The following is a 15,812-nucleotide window of genomic DNA, read 5'->3' on the forward strand; positions in this document are numbered from 1 at the left end:
CTTTCGTCTCACCCGTATGCTCGGTTTCTTGGCGATCTTCAGGAAGACCTTATCGAGCCGGCGCAGGATCATGTTGAGCGCGGGCCGCAGCGCGTCGTTCTCCCAGTCGGCGGCGGGCAGCACGTCCATCATGTACCGCTGCAGCCCGCGGCAGCCCATCGACTCGGGGTCGTACGGCGACACCTTCAGCAGGGAGTGGGCTATCTCGGCTAAGCGCTGGAATAGTACAACATCAAAGCATAACACGGGATAGAGCACAACACCAAATTTAACTTTGATTGCAAAGCATAAAATTTCGATATTTTAAATCGTAATTAGACGAAAAAAAAATACATGGCATAAAACAGATTGCTTTTGAACTTTAATAAATTGACCACATATGAAACAAAATGCATCAGCATCGTATTTACACTTTCATGACATTTTAAGTTTTTCTGGGCTTGTACAAAACACCTGATAGTTGTTTATGACTCTACACTGAGCTCTACACTGACACTACTCTGAGCACTGTGTAAACGTAAACAAATTAATTAAAGTTTATAAAAAAAAAAAAATATGAGTATTATTACTATAACTATGATAAAAGCAAACTTTATACCAAAAAAAGGCATTTTATTTTCGTTTTTGTGAATAATTAACCGGAAAAATCTAGTATAAAGGTTAGGACAAAGAACGAAATTATTTTATATACCATATTTAATGGGAGCGAGCTATTTTCCACATACCACGAAATACTATGGGTTTCACTTGAAAAATAACTCAGCTTGCATTATTGCTGTTGGTAGAGCACGTCGCTAGGTTACATAATACATTTCAATTTAGTAAAAAGGACCGATTTTATTATGTATTTGTAATCTACATTTTTTTCATTCATCAAAAACTAGCGATAATTACAAGCGATCGTAAATATAATTCAGAAATAAGTTAAAAGTGTTTTTATTTTATTAGCTAGACAGAGTACGCTCTATATTGGATAAGAGCGACAATGTTCCCGCGCGTCATACCAAAACTTCCAGCATTCGATTTGCGGGAAAGAGACAGAATATCTCATCTCTATCTCCACGAATAGCTTTAAGCACACTGCACTTTATTAGGCGACTTAAAAAACTTCCTCAATATTCGTTTCTTACTTGACGTCACTGATCACGACTCTTAAATTATTTAACTCTATGACGTCTTACAGCGTGTGACTTGCAGTCCAAGAGTTCGACGGGTTTGCCCTCGCTGCCGCCGCTGCCCTTGGACCCGTTCAGTTCAATGAGGCGCGCGGTGGCGTGCCCTATGAAGTTGCCGACCAACGACAACAGCACGTCTCTAGGACGACGGTATTCTGCGCGCACCAGCTGCCAAATAGTCAATCTTTTTAGTCACTGCTGCTAGTAGACATGGAGAATGTTAAAGTCAATGGTGATCTTCAGGAAGGGTTATTAAGTGTTATTAAGTTATTAAGGGTGTATAAAAAAACTAATACTAAGTGGCAGTAGCGACATTTAGTATAAGTATGTAAGCTGTATGTACGCAATTATCTTAATAATAAAATGTCTATTAGTCTGTCATTAGAATCCAAGCTCAGATGAATAAAAATATGGGATTCTCCAATTAAGATTAATCAGCCTAATTTAATTTTAAATTTGACGTCTCTAGATGTGGTCATGAAGCTATGTAGTCACGGTATTTTCACATGGTATATTTCATATGGTATGTCCATAGTTATGGTGACCGTACAGACAAAAAAATATTACTTTCGTGTTGGCCGTTAAATAAGCAATTGCTTAATTAAATGCTAGTTCAGTAAATATATCATAAACTAATAAAAAGTGAATGTAATTAAATTTTAAGTAAAATTAATTACATTATAATAATATTAAACAGAATATACACGCGTTACGACTGCATTCAAGACGTTTTCTCAGACGTCTGAGCGAATTAAATAACCATTTCTTATTTGTCCAAAATCGTACTAAGCAGCAATACTTACTTCCGAGTCTTCGGTACCAGTGTATTCTTGCACTGGCAGCTTGGAGTTGTCGAATTTTGAATGCGATTCTTCAAAAGCTATGATCGTGGCGGCCGTGGTACGTTGACCGGCTCTCTGGGACGAACCCTTATGTTCGGGCGATGTCCGATACGGCCCATTGTACGATCTTTGGATCGAAAAAAAATAAACAATAGATGATAATTATTATGTTTTACAAGACTTCGACCTGATTTATATTTAAGTTCACATTTGTTGTAATTATTAATCTTACTTGGATAATCCCTCGCAGTTGTTGACCAGAGTTTTAATGGCAATGGCGAGCTGTTGAATAATCTCTTTCTCCGTTTTACCTTCTCTGTTATAAGTGGGAGACTCTATTTGCTTGACGTAGCAAGGCAATATTGCTTCCAGTATTATCTAATAAAAATAATGAATATTATTACAATAGTTTTTTTGTTTGGTTCTCTATTGTATTAACACAGCCTGTTTAAAATACGACGACACGAACATGGAATGTGTGATGTACGACTGAGGATCCCAGATCAATAACTATGAGCAAATTTTATTATTGACTTAATTTTTTTTTTTATTATTGTGTATACAGGAATTTTAGCGTATCAGTAGAGTTTAGCTAAATTGAATCAAGTTCGGTTGTTTAGTCTAAACTGGCCTTATTGTTATATTCTATGCAATTAGGGTTCAAGGTTAGACTTACCAACATTTGATACCCTCTGAAACTCTCGGCTGAATATGATACGACCATCACACACAAACTGATGCAGTCCAGTACGTTGACCATCTCCTCTTCGTCACGGTAGCAAAAATCTATTGGTTTCAAAGGTTTGTCCTCTTTGATTAGTTCGGCTATGTGTAGTGGATCCGGGGACGGCGTTTCTAAGCTGAGAAGCAAGTTGAACAAACAACTGGACTGCACCTGAGAAAATGAAACAATTGTTTTATTGGAGAACTCTTTGTGGGCTCATAATTGAAAGGGCTTAGTGTGATCAGCTGACTGTACCGTACCAAATATCCATTTTTTCTATACACTGTACCTATCATGGTGTTTATAAACTACTTCCATGATGAATTAATGAGCAATCATAGGCAGCATCTTTGAAATGATGTGCAAACTCCATACCGTTTAAGTTTATTGTTTAATATCAAATATTAAATATACTTTTAAAAGGAAAGAAACTCAATAGTGATTTTTATTCACTTTTGAAAATTCTCTGTGGAATTTTATGTCAAGTCCATCAGCTACAGTCACAAGTTAAGATCAAAGCACGTTTTGTTTCGTTGGTGATAAAAAAAAATTATTCTTTTTGGAGCATTTAACAAAAATACATAATTGTAATATAAATTGCTTCATGTACATTACCGTTTATGTGTTTAGTTTTATTAAAACAAATCATGAGGCAAAATGTATAGATGTTTCTCAAGAACAATGAACTCGTCTATGTTAATTTTGTGAATTTTTTTACTTTATAACTAACGAAGCCCGTTCATGCTTTGTTATGACTATCGACAATTTGGATGCGGTTTTAAAAAAAATTTACGTTATAACGAAAAAATGAATCAAATTGATCAAAATTTTCTCAAGTGATCCTACGACGTATCTGTGTCAAATGATTTTTATTTACAGTTTTGTATTTAGCTTACTTTGCTTGCGTCCCCGTAAATAGATTCTTCATCAGTATCCAATATGGCCGACACTGATCCGAACATTTGTAGTATAAATGGTTTTCTATTCAATAAGTAAAATTGTTTCACTGCGTATTCAATTGTAGTTGTTACAAGTTTGTTTGTTTGAAAATTTGAATAGATTTGAAGTAGTGTTGGCATGATCAGTAAATACCTGAAAATGAAACCAAAAATAATTTTAGTATTTACTTGAAGCATTGATTGATTTTCGGGCTGATCTGTGAATTGTCTAGGCCATTCGCTTGGTTTTCAGATACTGGGTGAATGGCGACTGTTGACGCCTCACTTTCCACTTGGTGCAACTGTTTTCGCACAATTCGGTACGAAGTGGTAACGAGTGATACTCCATTTCTGCGAGTGCATTCTTGCAGAAACAGGGTCTGGGGTGTGAAAGCGACACCGCGCACCATCCCATCATTATCGAGATATGGTTCGAGATAGGGATATCGCTCCTTAAGTGTTTCGATTCGTCTCTAATTATCTAGTTATTTGCCAGTAGCCTGGACGGGTTACTCTGGCTGTACCCTGACTGGTGAGCGCGCTCAAGGGGCTCAGTTTAAAATAATTTGGTAACATCTGCCCTAGCAAGAGCAGTTTTTCGCTGAATCTATCATCGGATCGGAATCACGACTCACTAAAAAGATCCGACGAGAAAACTAGTGGGTTGTATTAGGTTGCACGTTGAACTCGAACCAGAACGGTGACCGGTGCTTGTAAAGTCTAAAAGCTCCGAGGGTGGATCTCAAAAGGTTATTTCTATGTGTCAGGATTGGGACTGGCGAGGGTTGCAAGTTGAAATGACCTGGAAGTTTCTATACACGCGTCTTGCGATAGAACAATGGGGTTGAATGCACCGTCTAAGTGCGCGACCTAGGGGCCCAATAGTCGTGGCGCTCTTACCTTCCCACAATCTTATTTAATCATATCCTTGCACCAAACTAATACCCACTCAGCCCTACTAATCACAAGGAAGTTGACATAATATGTAGGTCATACATCTGAAAAACAAATAAAAGCACAGCATGGTTACACAATGGTGTAAATAGATATCGGGAACTTACCCATTTGTTGAGAATATACTTTTGAAGTTCGATGCAGCGTTTACGTACGTAGCAATAACGTATCTTAATATTAATGCGTCTTCACTGTGAAGCATTAATGCACCGTTCAATACGTTCAAAAACAAATGTATGTCGCGTGAAGACGTGAAGTTTCCGGCCATCGCTTCGAACATGCGTGCGATCAAACGAACCCACCTAATAACAAAATGATAATTTAAATTAATATTTTGAAGATAATGTGTCCTTGGTAGTTTGGTTTTGCTATACTTCGATCTTGGGAGGTACTCTTTTGTATTTATTTATTGTATAACTTCATATGGCCCATACCATCAACGAATGAACAACGTGATTTATTAAAAATATATTTGAAAAATCCCGATAAGGTGAGAAACAGGACAGTAGGATAGTGTCGCTTTGAGTTCATGTCTTCAGATATAGAGGTCTGTTTTTGTAATTAATAAACATCGGCAAAGGGCTGTGAACTTGCCAGCCCATCTATACGAAAAATAAAATTTCTTTGTTTTCTAAAAATAAAATTACTAAAACTTTTAATTGAATGACCACTTAAAAAAAATAAGCTTTATTATTGATTTAATTAATATTATACTAACATAAATTTGTGTAATACATCGAGTCCCAATAAAGTGGTGCCAAGGTGTCCCCGACTGTACAACGTTAGATCGGCTTCGAGTGCTTTGCGAGGAAACGAGGGTAGTTTCATAAGTTCGTCGTGCAAGAATACCACTCTCTGTACCACCTGTGAAAATTTGCAGCGATTTTTATATTTCGGGAACTTTGCCTGACATTTATTTAGAGCATGGTTGCATTATAATTGAATTTTTAGAATTAAAACATTCTAGCATAGGGGTGAGCAACCATGTAATCAATGGGCCAATTAAATTAAATTAAAATTTTTTTTGGTGGGCCGGACATAAATTAACTCTTATTAATAATTTACAAAACTATTTCTTTATTAAAAAAAACAAAAAAAAAACAGAAAAACAAATTGATGTGATAGTCGATCGATTCTAGCACATAGTTCAATGGTTTTACATACCATATCAACATTTTTGAGAATCGCCCAAGTGAGCAAAACTTTTCCTATTTCTATGAACTTGAGAAGCAATTCTTGCTGTTGCAGTTTGTTGAACGCCTCCTCGGGTTCCATGTGGACTAGGCCTAGCTGAGGATATTGCGAACGTTTGAAGAAATAGTGATCACGCACGTAATTCTGAGGGTTGTGGATTTGACCTAAAATAGATGTTCAAGGTATGAATTATGTCGTTGTTTTAATATTGTATCTTTTCATACGTGTAAAACACTTACGCGTTTTGAAATCAACAAGAAAGTGTTCCTTGTGCAATTTTTCTGGTATACTGAAGAAGTCTAAGGATTCTTTCAAAATTTGAGCAAACACTGTATCCTCTTGGACAGGAAATTGTGATGGGATGCTTCCTTCGTTATCAGCTGTAATGTTTAAATTATTGTACATTTAAAGTGTCTTTTTGTATCTGTAAAATGTTCATATAAAATAAATTTGAAGCAGCAAAGGATCGTGATATGAAGTTTTTATATCTGGATAGGTGCTACGGTACATTTTTGCTTTTTAATAAAAGTTAAAAATTCAACATTTTCTGAGGATAATGTCAAAATGATTATGTTAGGCTATGCGAAAGATTTGTTCTTTCTTTTTCGAATTTATATAAGTAGCTAGCAGATCCGGCCACACGTTGCTGTGGCTAAGGTTTTTGTTTCTAAATAACACGTGGCCGGCTATGCTAATACCAAAAAATAAAAAAGTAAGAACAATTGGATTTCACTGTATTGCGTTTACTACGAAATAAATCACTTATAATCACTTATAATTTCGCCTCAATAACACGTGGTGGTTACGCTATTAAATTGTAGCCTATATGCCACATTTGTAGGTTTAACATAGCAGCGCTATCTATTGATTATTTACTCAATCCAGTCAACAGATATCGCCGTCTGTTAAAATCGTTTGGAGTTAACAGATAATTGTGAATGTCAAATAAGACAAATAATTTGCAATAAAATAATATTGCGGCTATAAATTAAGATGTAAGCTATCCTATCTTTCAAGTTGGATCAAACTGCACACGGTGTGCAAATTTAGTTTAAAATAGGTTAAGTAGTTTAGGAGTCCATCGCGGACAAACAACGTGACACGTGATTTATATATTAAGTAATAAGCTCACATGGACCATGAACAATAATCTTCTTGGCAGCTGGCACGTTCGCCGTTAGCAATATGGATGCGTCACATTGTTCTTTACGTAAGATTTGCTTCAAATCCTTAAACATTATACCATGCACGCTGTGTACTACCTGAAAAGATAATCGAGCAAAAAGACGTTGGAAATAAAACCATTCAAATCAGCATTCTCCAATACATCTGTTGATTTCAAACGGTCAAATGTAGAAAACAACAAAGAAAAATCTTTGACCGAGCGAGTGCTATTGATCGATAAGCCTATTTCTGCGGCGAAGCAGTAACGCTTTCTGGTTCTTAAAGTAGGGCAACCGTTGTACTATAGAACGGAGACTTAGAACTCATATCTCAAGGTAGGTGACAGTTTTTGCGTTGTTGGTGTCTATGGGCTTCAGTAACCAATTAAGGCCATGAGGACTGAGAGCTCATCAATCTATAATATAAAAACAAAGCTGCCGATACATATTATTATAGTCCTATATATACTGTCATTAAAGATATATCGTAGACCAATGTGGAGTTCCATATTAATAAACACTTACCATCCATAATATAGATAGCGCGGCACCGACCAGCCTCTGTCCCTCCTCGTGCGGACTCCTCACGTAAAACATGACGTAGCCAATGATGTAGTTATAGAGAGCGAAAGCCGCCTGTTGCGGCAGGCGCGGTATGAATCTTATCAGGTGCCGGAGCAGTTTGAACATCTCGTCCTGGTGATCTCTCGTTAGACGTTCGAGGACATGACGGAGGAATAAAGCAGAGTCCTCCACTAGACAACACCAGATCACCTGCCAATTAGAGTAGCAAATGGGGTCGCTTCTTAATATGTTCTTATAAAGTGTTAAATGGGTACCAAACAGCTACAGAGGTATGAACGTGAATGCTGTTGTTACGCCGGTAAGAGTAACGCCATCTATCGTCGAATAGTCGAACGAATATCGCAGGACTTAGAAGCGCCTAGAACGCTCGAGAACTACAACGACATCTATTGACAGATAGCGGAAACTACTACTAGAGATGTGTGGAATATTCTCGAGAATTCAATGATAATTCAAAATGAAACAAGAGGTCGAAGTCTCAGTTGTAGTAAAACATTGCTGCTATGCTGCAGACATAGATAAGATAGTGATAACTACATGCGAACGCTCACCATATATCCCATATAATTATATTTTATTTTCTGCTTAGGGGCCGAATCTACTAAAGGCCATGGCCGAAAATATTGATTATTTACATTTTTTTGTTAATTTGGAAATATTGTGATGTGATTTGTGCCCGAAGCTGGTACCTGATAAGCAACTTCATACACGGAGCATCCATCTCTGGACACAGCCGCGTCGTCCAACAATGCAACTATCTCCGCCACCGCCGAGCACAGAGTAGAAGGGAACAGAGCTGACGCCGCTTGAGTGTGGTGAGTGCCCCGCACGCCTTCTACTATCTCTTCGTCGGCTGGTGCTGGATCAATGGAACCCCGGTTTTATTATATATGAAAAATTATAAGAACGGAATGTTAGGTAGTTTCTCTTTCATGTAAAATTACTGGACAAATTTAGATCAAACTTTACAATGTTATAGCTTTCATTTCAGAATAGCACCTAAATAATATAGTACGTAGTGAAGAAATAATTGAATGAAATTATCAATAGTACCGGATTTCACTAGTGCTTTTCAAAAAGAGAAAATAAAATAAAATATTTATTATTGGTGTCTGTCTCACTTGCACTTGTACATATGTCTCCTTATTTCTCTCTCTGTCTCATCCATGGACACGAGGGTCTTCATTCGTTCGATACGTTTCTAGAGATTTATTAAGTACTCAGCAATACTTATTTCAAAATTATGTTATGTTAAAACATGGACATCGTTCGTCTAGGGCAGGGGTGGGCAAATACTTTAAAGCGCGGGCCAAAATGAAATTTTCAAAATGTCTCCCGGGCCGGAGGACTATACCGCATATGCTTTTTTACCGCATATGCTTTTTTAATGCTGATGTCAACAAAATCTCATAAAAGAGTTTAAAAAAATTTATGTGCGGAATTTTTCAACGGGCCGGATAAAATTAGCAAAAGGGCCGGATCCGGCCCGCGGGCCGGCTTTTGCCCACCCCTGGTCTAGGGGATAGTGAAGTTCACACTAAGCTCGAGAATTGGGTTTATTCCTCGATTCGATATACGTGAGTAAGAAACCTAACAACATGGGACCAAATCTCAAATCGGAGCCGTTGAATGCAGAGCATTTAATTTAAGTTAAATTGAATTAATTTTTCCAGCTGTTGTATTTGTTGACTCGATCTAAATTACATAGCAGAGTAAACGAATAGAAATGTCGTGTTAAAAATGACTAGTCTATTTATAAAAGTCGATGGGTATATGTTTTATTTTTTATTTTTTTTATTGCTTAAATGGGTGGACGAGCTCACAGCCCACCTGATGTTAAGTGGATACTGGAGCCCACAGACATCCACAACGTAAATGCGCCACCCACCTTGAGAAATAAGTTCTAAGATCTCAGTATATGTAGTTACAACGGCTGCCCCAACCTTCAAACCGAAACGCATTACTGCTTCACGGCAGAAATAGGCAGGGCGGTGGTGCCTACCCGCGCGGACTCATAAGAGGTCTTACCACCAGTAAAGAGTGTGATATATAGATGTGTGTCTAGAGTGAGATATGTGAAATTCGTTTGCGATCAGATCGAGGTCAATTCAAAAAGGGCCAGCTTAATAGGCAGGGTTTGACTAGTATAATACATATTATTTATGGTAGACTATACACCATTAATATTTGACTCACGTTCAATATGATCATCAGCCGCGTGATCCAGAGCCGGTTCCCTGGCGGCCTGTCTCGTGATGGGTATGGTGGTGATGAGGAAGCTCTCTCTTTCGGCGCGTTTCTTGTCGTTCTGTTGCTGTAGTGCCAGTTTCATCGCTTCGGTCTGTTGTTTCTTGCGCGTTTTCGTTGCTGTTACTAACGAACGCTACCAAAATAAAATCATCGATTTTTTTTTTATTGTATCACTACTTGTTTTGGAACGGACGGATTGCTGGTGGCCCAGAGGCTTTTTCAGCTACACCAGAACAAGTAAACAAACACAGGCTCCTCAACAGGAGGGGTGGGATTTGTTATCATACGCCCGAGCGCCTCCGAAGCAGATTTGCCATGCTCAAAGTGGATGGCGATAGTCTCACTGTCTCTTTTCCGGACCACCTCTGGACATAGACCTCTTCCAAGGCTTGACACAACGACCGGTCCTGACCTGTCTGTATCTAGTGGTGTCCCACGACCTTCAATACATCGATTCACCTTGTGGTCGTCCTACCCTCGCTGCGTTTCCCGGTACACGGTAGCCAATCGAAAACTTCTTAGTCCTATGGGCTATATGTTCTACTACCACTTTAATCATGCAATCCATTGACGACAGTCATGCTGTAATATATTCGTATTATGGACTCTGAAAACTATTGAATACCAAGTATATCTAAGCACATCCGGCCGTGAACAGAACAAAATAAAATTAAATTGTTTTTTTTTTTCAGACAATATTTTGACTTACAAAATAACAAGTTTAGTTTACTAACACCGGAACATATAGGTATTCATAAAATTTCAGTTTAATTTACCAACACCGAAATATATGCATAAAATTCTAATGTATTTACATGTCTTTCTTGATTTAGCGTCATCTCCATATCCTTGTCTTTGACGAGTGGACTCCATGGTGGGTCAACAACGGCTAAAGACTCTATACCGATCTTCGGCGAAGGCAGTGTAAACTCGATGCCGGGTGGTGGAACTTTAAACGTCATGGACGCTCCTTCTTCCATACGAGGCCAGACTTGATAACGGAGTTTCCATATTACTTGGAACCTTAGAATAGCGTTGATCCTAAAATCCAAAAGGAATAATAGATTGGCGTATAATAATAGCTTAGCGATAGATTCTCATTCCCGATCTTGCGGACCGAATGGTAAACAGTCGACGTCGCCCAAAATACGTCACGATCCTCCCGATCCATTAATGGTGCTTTTAGGTACCTCAAGCACCGGTCGTCGTTCTCGTCAAACATGTCACTTGTGACGAAGGGCTCGACGAGTAAATTAACCCACAGACACAGTCCACTGAGTATTTCACCGGATCTTCTCAGTGGGTCGCGTTTGCGATCCGGTCTACCTTAGAATCTACCATTTTGCGAAGCACTGCTCTTGCTAGGGTTAATATTAGCAACATGGTCAGGCCCGTATACTATTACCCATATTTATCTTGTTTTGTGTGAAATCAAATACGAATAACAATAATACAATTTTTCTTACCTTATCCCCGGTTCGGTGTGCTTCAGATCATTATGCATTATCTCGGTGGCAACTTGAGGGGCTTTCACGGCCGCCAATATAAAAAGCGCCGCCGCACACGAGCTCAGTTCCCTGTCCGACTCTAACAGCAGCTGCCAAGCCACTCGAGCTGATTCGGCGAACATTTCTTCACTCATCGTGGTCGCTCCTTTGATTAGCGTTGCAAGTGGAGTGTGATACGCTTCACGAACCTAAACAACACTATGTTATAGTAAGGCGATGATCATAGTGTTACTTGTCAAATCGTCAGAGATTTAACATATTACATGTGTGATGCTATTGAAAAAAAAAATTTCGTGCAAATTGGTACACGTGAAAGAAGTAAAGGTTCTTTTACGGTGTGTAGTATTGTGGTTTTATTCATTTTTCATACATAAATCAAATTTCTCTTCTAATAGGGAATGCTGTATATAAGATAACGACCTATTCACCATTTATATATATTTTAAATGACATATAAATAAAATTAAAAAAAACTTTTTTTAAACTCTTTATTACAAATATAATATAGTTAATATGTTACTGCCATCTACAGGAGCAATGAGAAACTAATAACAAGCCATCTAGTGGCCGACGCCCTTAAATAGAATGTGTATAAGAGAAACGACCTAGCTTTCTCCTTCTCTCCAAGGTCCAGTGGTTCGCGAAACGCTTTGTCTATTTTCTCACTCTCGCTCGCCTTAAATTCTATCTTTTCTCTCTAGCCGTAACGAATGTGTCGCGGGTTAAATTTTACTCTCAACGCGCCTAAAGAAGTTTCATTTCAAAAATAAAGTCTTAAAGAGCGTCGTACCTGCCCCTTGAGATACTTCAGTATGGCTGGGGGGTCGCCAGGGGGATAGGGCACAGCTCCTGGCTTGGCGGCGGGCGGCGCGTCTGCGTGCGGGAGCGCGTGCTCGCCCCCCGCCGCTCTGTACGCGAGACCAGCGCTCTCTATTACCGATCTGTCAATCCTGTCAAACGTATGCTCATTTTAGAAGACACATTAAGTGACATCTATACTAATATATAAATCTACAGATGTTTTACGGATGTTCCGTTATAACTACTGAACCATGAATCCGATTGACTTGAAACTTGGAATCCATGTAGAAAATACATGTACTTAATGGATAGGTTAATATTTATATGAACGTTGGACTCCCTGTACCAGTTGCGGGGGCGTTAATGATGAGAATCTTTGTGGGGGTGAGAAATAATAATTTTAATTTTCAATGCCCAACGAAGGGGACGGGTACTGCTAGTATTTTTATTTATGTATGAATATAACGGTGATTCTGACCACCCTCATAATTTATAATAAATTTACATTTTTAATTATCTATGGTAACATTAGCAATTGTCTATACACACAACTGTATGTCATAACAATTAATTAATACAATCAAAACATACTCTAGTGCGACAATAAACTTACAAAGATTGTCTTTTTTCAATGTAATACTTGTGAATAATTATTTGAATTCGATATTTTTGAGTCAGTGTCAGAAGCGGGATTCTTTCTCATGGAATAATGCAACAAGAATCGTTTACTTATTTGAAAATGTGAAAATGTTATAAATAACATAGATTGGCGTAGTTCATAGTGAGGTACATATGTTGCCATATTATTGTGTATCCAGCTCACCTATCAGTGCAATGTTCGGATGGTTTCCGTGTTCGTCTACCACGACGAGCTTCGCCGACACATTCTTCAGAACTTGCCGCGTTTTGTTCTGGACCAAACTTCTCTCCGTAAATCTATTAACACAAACTCTCATTATTATTGTTTTTCGTCGCTTTCCTCATTTCTGAAGGTCGTGTCCTTGAAACTTGACGATAGCCTGTCTCGTGAGCTGTTTCCAATCCGTCCTGTCCTCAGCTTTTCGTAGGCGGTTGCAACTGGTAGCTCAGTTAGGGTGGTTACTTGGTCACAATTTGTCACAACTGTCACAATCTCAAATCATTGCCCGCACAATCATTTTGTCTAAGTTATCCGGTTGTCGGTGGGCAATGTGACCGAAGTAGCTGAGGATCCTCTGGTAGCGAGAGCCTGACTCGGATGCGAAACTTATCTAGAATAGACTTATTTGTCCTCTTGATCGTCCATGGAATGTAGTGATTTAACACTTTATAAATGATTACCTTAAGTACTGACTTCATAAGTCTCGTACTCGCTCGCATGTTGCGCCGGAAACAATACGGGTGGCAGAAGTTTTGATGGCAGCAAACGTAATTGAAGGAATTCAAAAATTTCACCATCACCTAGGAAAATTTAAAAAGACACATTATAGGTTTGGAAATTGATTGAAAAGTGTTCTTTTCTGATTGTAGGGTTATAATAACACATTCATTACCTTTCAAAAACTTTTACAACCAGATTTCTTCTAAAAAGATTTAGAAACCGATTCGACTTTTTGAATCCAAATAACAATGAATTTGCGAGATACTGGACTGGAAAGAGTAGCAAGTACCTTAAGCCAGGGGAAGCCCTTGTTAGTATCCGGGGGATCAGTGGAGTTGCTGTCGGGACTGTCGGGCGGGTGATCGTGATCATCAGATAACACCCCGGGACTTTCTTCACCACCGCTATCCACTTCGTTGGGCATTATTACAGTACCTCCTAAATAGTACAATACTATTGCAGATAATTCAACTCATATATTTCACATAATTAATAATGTACGAATTTCTTTAATATGGACGAAAATGATACTTGCACTCATACGGAATACAATAGCGATTAATTTTGATACTTTACCAGCTCCTGGATAGACTTCTGAAGTGTCGCTCCGGTCTGAGAGAGACGATACTTTACGTTTGCTTTGTATGGAATCTGATCTTCTTGTGATAACTGCGCGTGAAAATAAACTATTTTTAAAGTGTTCTATTTAAATTATATATTCAAATCTGATTAATTTATTCCGAAAAAAGTTATTTAAGACTGAAAAGTTTTTGTAGTGGTACTACTAAATTATGAAAGACTTCTTGAAACTCATATTACTTAAATGTACAAGATTGTAATTGTAGTACAGGTAGCGTTCCTACAACACGGTAGATACGTTCCCACAAAGTGCCGTGTTGTGCGAAACCGTGTTATATGAGACTAGAAGCCAGTACAAAAAGGAGAGTAATTTTTCTGAATGAAATATCTCAACTACGCCGGAATGTTATTTTTTTACTTATCTTCTCTATATATAAAAATAAATTGCTGTTCGTTAGTCTTGGTAAAACTCGAGAACGGCTGGACCGATTTGGCTAATTTTTGTCTTGAATTATTTGTGGAAGTTCAGAGAAGGTTTAAAAGGTAGGTAAATATGAAAATGCTCGGAATTAACTAAAATTAACAATTTTGTTTTTCCTTTAATGTGTCCCCCGTTGGACGGATTCCTTTTGTTTATTTTATACAAAAGTTTAGGTCTTTTATTTACCGATTGGGGCACTATGAAGTCTGCCGGTTCAGCTGGTTATATATAAAAAATAAGCAGTAAGACTTCGATAATTCCCGTATACTGTGTGTTCGTAGTGCATAATGTAATTTTCTTAAACAAAATTTGTCGTGTTGTAGAAATACCGTGTTATAAACGGATTACCTGTACTCATTGTTGTGAAGTAATGTCACTTTCCATGCCAACATTCCTTAAACGCGATACTTACATTCATCGACCTCCCTGTTGTCCTTCTGCCTCAGTTTGATAGAGCGTCTCTTGAAGGATCCGTAGGCGGAATGCGCCTGCTGTGTGTTGCGACGATGCATTCCCCCCTTCCCCCTCGACCCTAGTTTCCCTCGTTTCTCATCCTGTATCGGTGGTATGGCATCTGCCAACTAAAATATTTACATTAAAACAATGGCCCACACTTGCTAATACCTCATATAAGTACTAACATTCTATTTCTTCTTTTGGGAAGATACTTACAGTGACATTACTGCCTCCAGAGACATTTTCGGGTTCATGTAGAACAAAAGATATTTTCCTTTCAGTCTCAGCTCCTGCAATCGACTGGAGGCTTTGTGCGGACGCTTGTGAGTGTCCCATGCTCGATAAAGCCATACTCCATCGACGATTCGCTTCCCTAACAAACATGTAAACGCTTTTACAGAATCAATTTTGGAAATCGAACTCACTAATTGGGGCCGATTTAAACTAAGTGAGCTCTATCGATCGATTCTATCGAGTTTTAAATTTAAATAAAAAATCAAGTTGTATCGACATGCCAATGTAGCAAAGCGATTTTAAACACTATTTGAACTAAACTATTCAGATATCAACTCTATTTTGAGATTACGTTATTAATATTCTGATGTGTAAAATTTAAGATTCGTGTTTTTATTACAATATTGACTTTAGCGTGGATTTTAAAACTCCATGCAGAGTAATTGTGTACTTGTTGTTTTGAATTAAATAAAAAAATTATATTAAACTTATTTTACACTTTGTGAATTTAACAAATAGGAAACATATCCTTTATTTTGTATTAAAAGTTGGATGATTTTTTGTTTAT

The 15,812-nt window shown here is 38.0% G+C and overlaps 1 protein-coding gene across 21 annotated transcripts in view; it reads right to left on the reverse strand.

The window, feature by feature from the left end:
* Window positions 1–15,812, reverse strand: part of LOC101744956 (protein unc-80 homolog) — a 58,238-nt gene that overhangs the window by 14,877 nt on the left and 27,549 nt on the right. For all 21 annotated transcript variants that reach the window (XM_062669018.1, XM_062669020.1, XM_062669000.1 and 18 more), the window contains 23 exons: window positions 15,227–15,383; window positions 14,967–15,135; window positions 14,071–14,163; window positions 13,784–13,932; window positions 13,455–13,574; window positions 12,958–13,070; window positions 12,124–12,283; window positions 11,292–11,521; window positions 10,641–10,866; window positions 9,772–9,958; window positions 8,265–8,434; window positions 7,516–7,764; window positions 6,960–7,089; window positions 6,067–6,207; window positions 5,798–5,991; window positions 5,352–5,497; window positions 4,741–4,935; window positions 3,638–3,833; window positions 2,694–2,912; window positions 2,250–2,395; window positions 1,979–2,144; window positions 1,182–1,343; window positions 13–216 (listed from right to left, as the gene is read on the reverse strand). In XM_062669018.1, the coding sequence (XP_062525002.1) occupies window positions 13–216; window positions 1,182–1,343; window positions 1,979–2,144; window positions 2,250–2,395; window positions 2,694–2,912; window positions 3,638–3,833; window positions 4,741–4,935; window positions 5,352–5,497; window positions 5,798–5,991; window positions 6,067–6,207; window positions 6,960–7,089; window positions 7,516–7,764; window positions 8,265–8,434; window positions 9,772–9,958; window positions 10,641–10,866; window positions 11,292–11,521; window positions 12,124–12,283; window positions 12,958–13,070; window positions 13,455–13,574; window positions 13,784–13,932; window positions 14,071–14,163; window positions 14,967–15,135; window positions 15,227–15,383 (3,922 nt within the window). The remainder of the gene's footprint in view (window positions 1–12; window positions 217–1,181; window positions 1,344–1,978; window positions 2,145–2,249; window positions 2,396–2,693; window positions 2,913–3,637; window positions 3,834–4,740; window positions 4,936–5,351; window positions 5,498–5,797; window positions 5,992–6,066; window positions 6,208–6,959; window positions 7,090–7,515; window positions 7,765–8,264; window positions 8,435–9,771; window positions 9,959–10,640; window positions 10,867–11,291; window positions 11,522–12,123; window positions 12,284–12,957; window positions 13,071–13,454; window positions 13,575–13,783; window positions 13,933–14,070; window positions 14,164–14,966; window positions 15,136–15,226; window positions 15,384–15,812) is intronic.

This window comes from Bombyx mori, chromosome 6 (assembly GCF_030269925.1).
Source record: "Bombyx mori chromosome 6, ASM3026992v2".
NCBI lineage: Eukaryota > Metazoa > Arthropoda > Insecta > Lepidoptera > Bombycidae > Bombyx > Bombyx mori.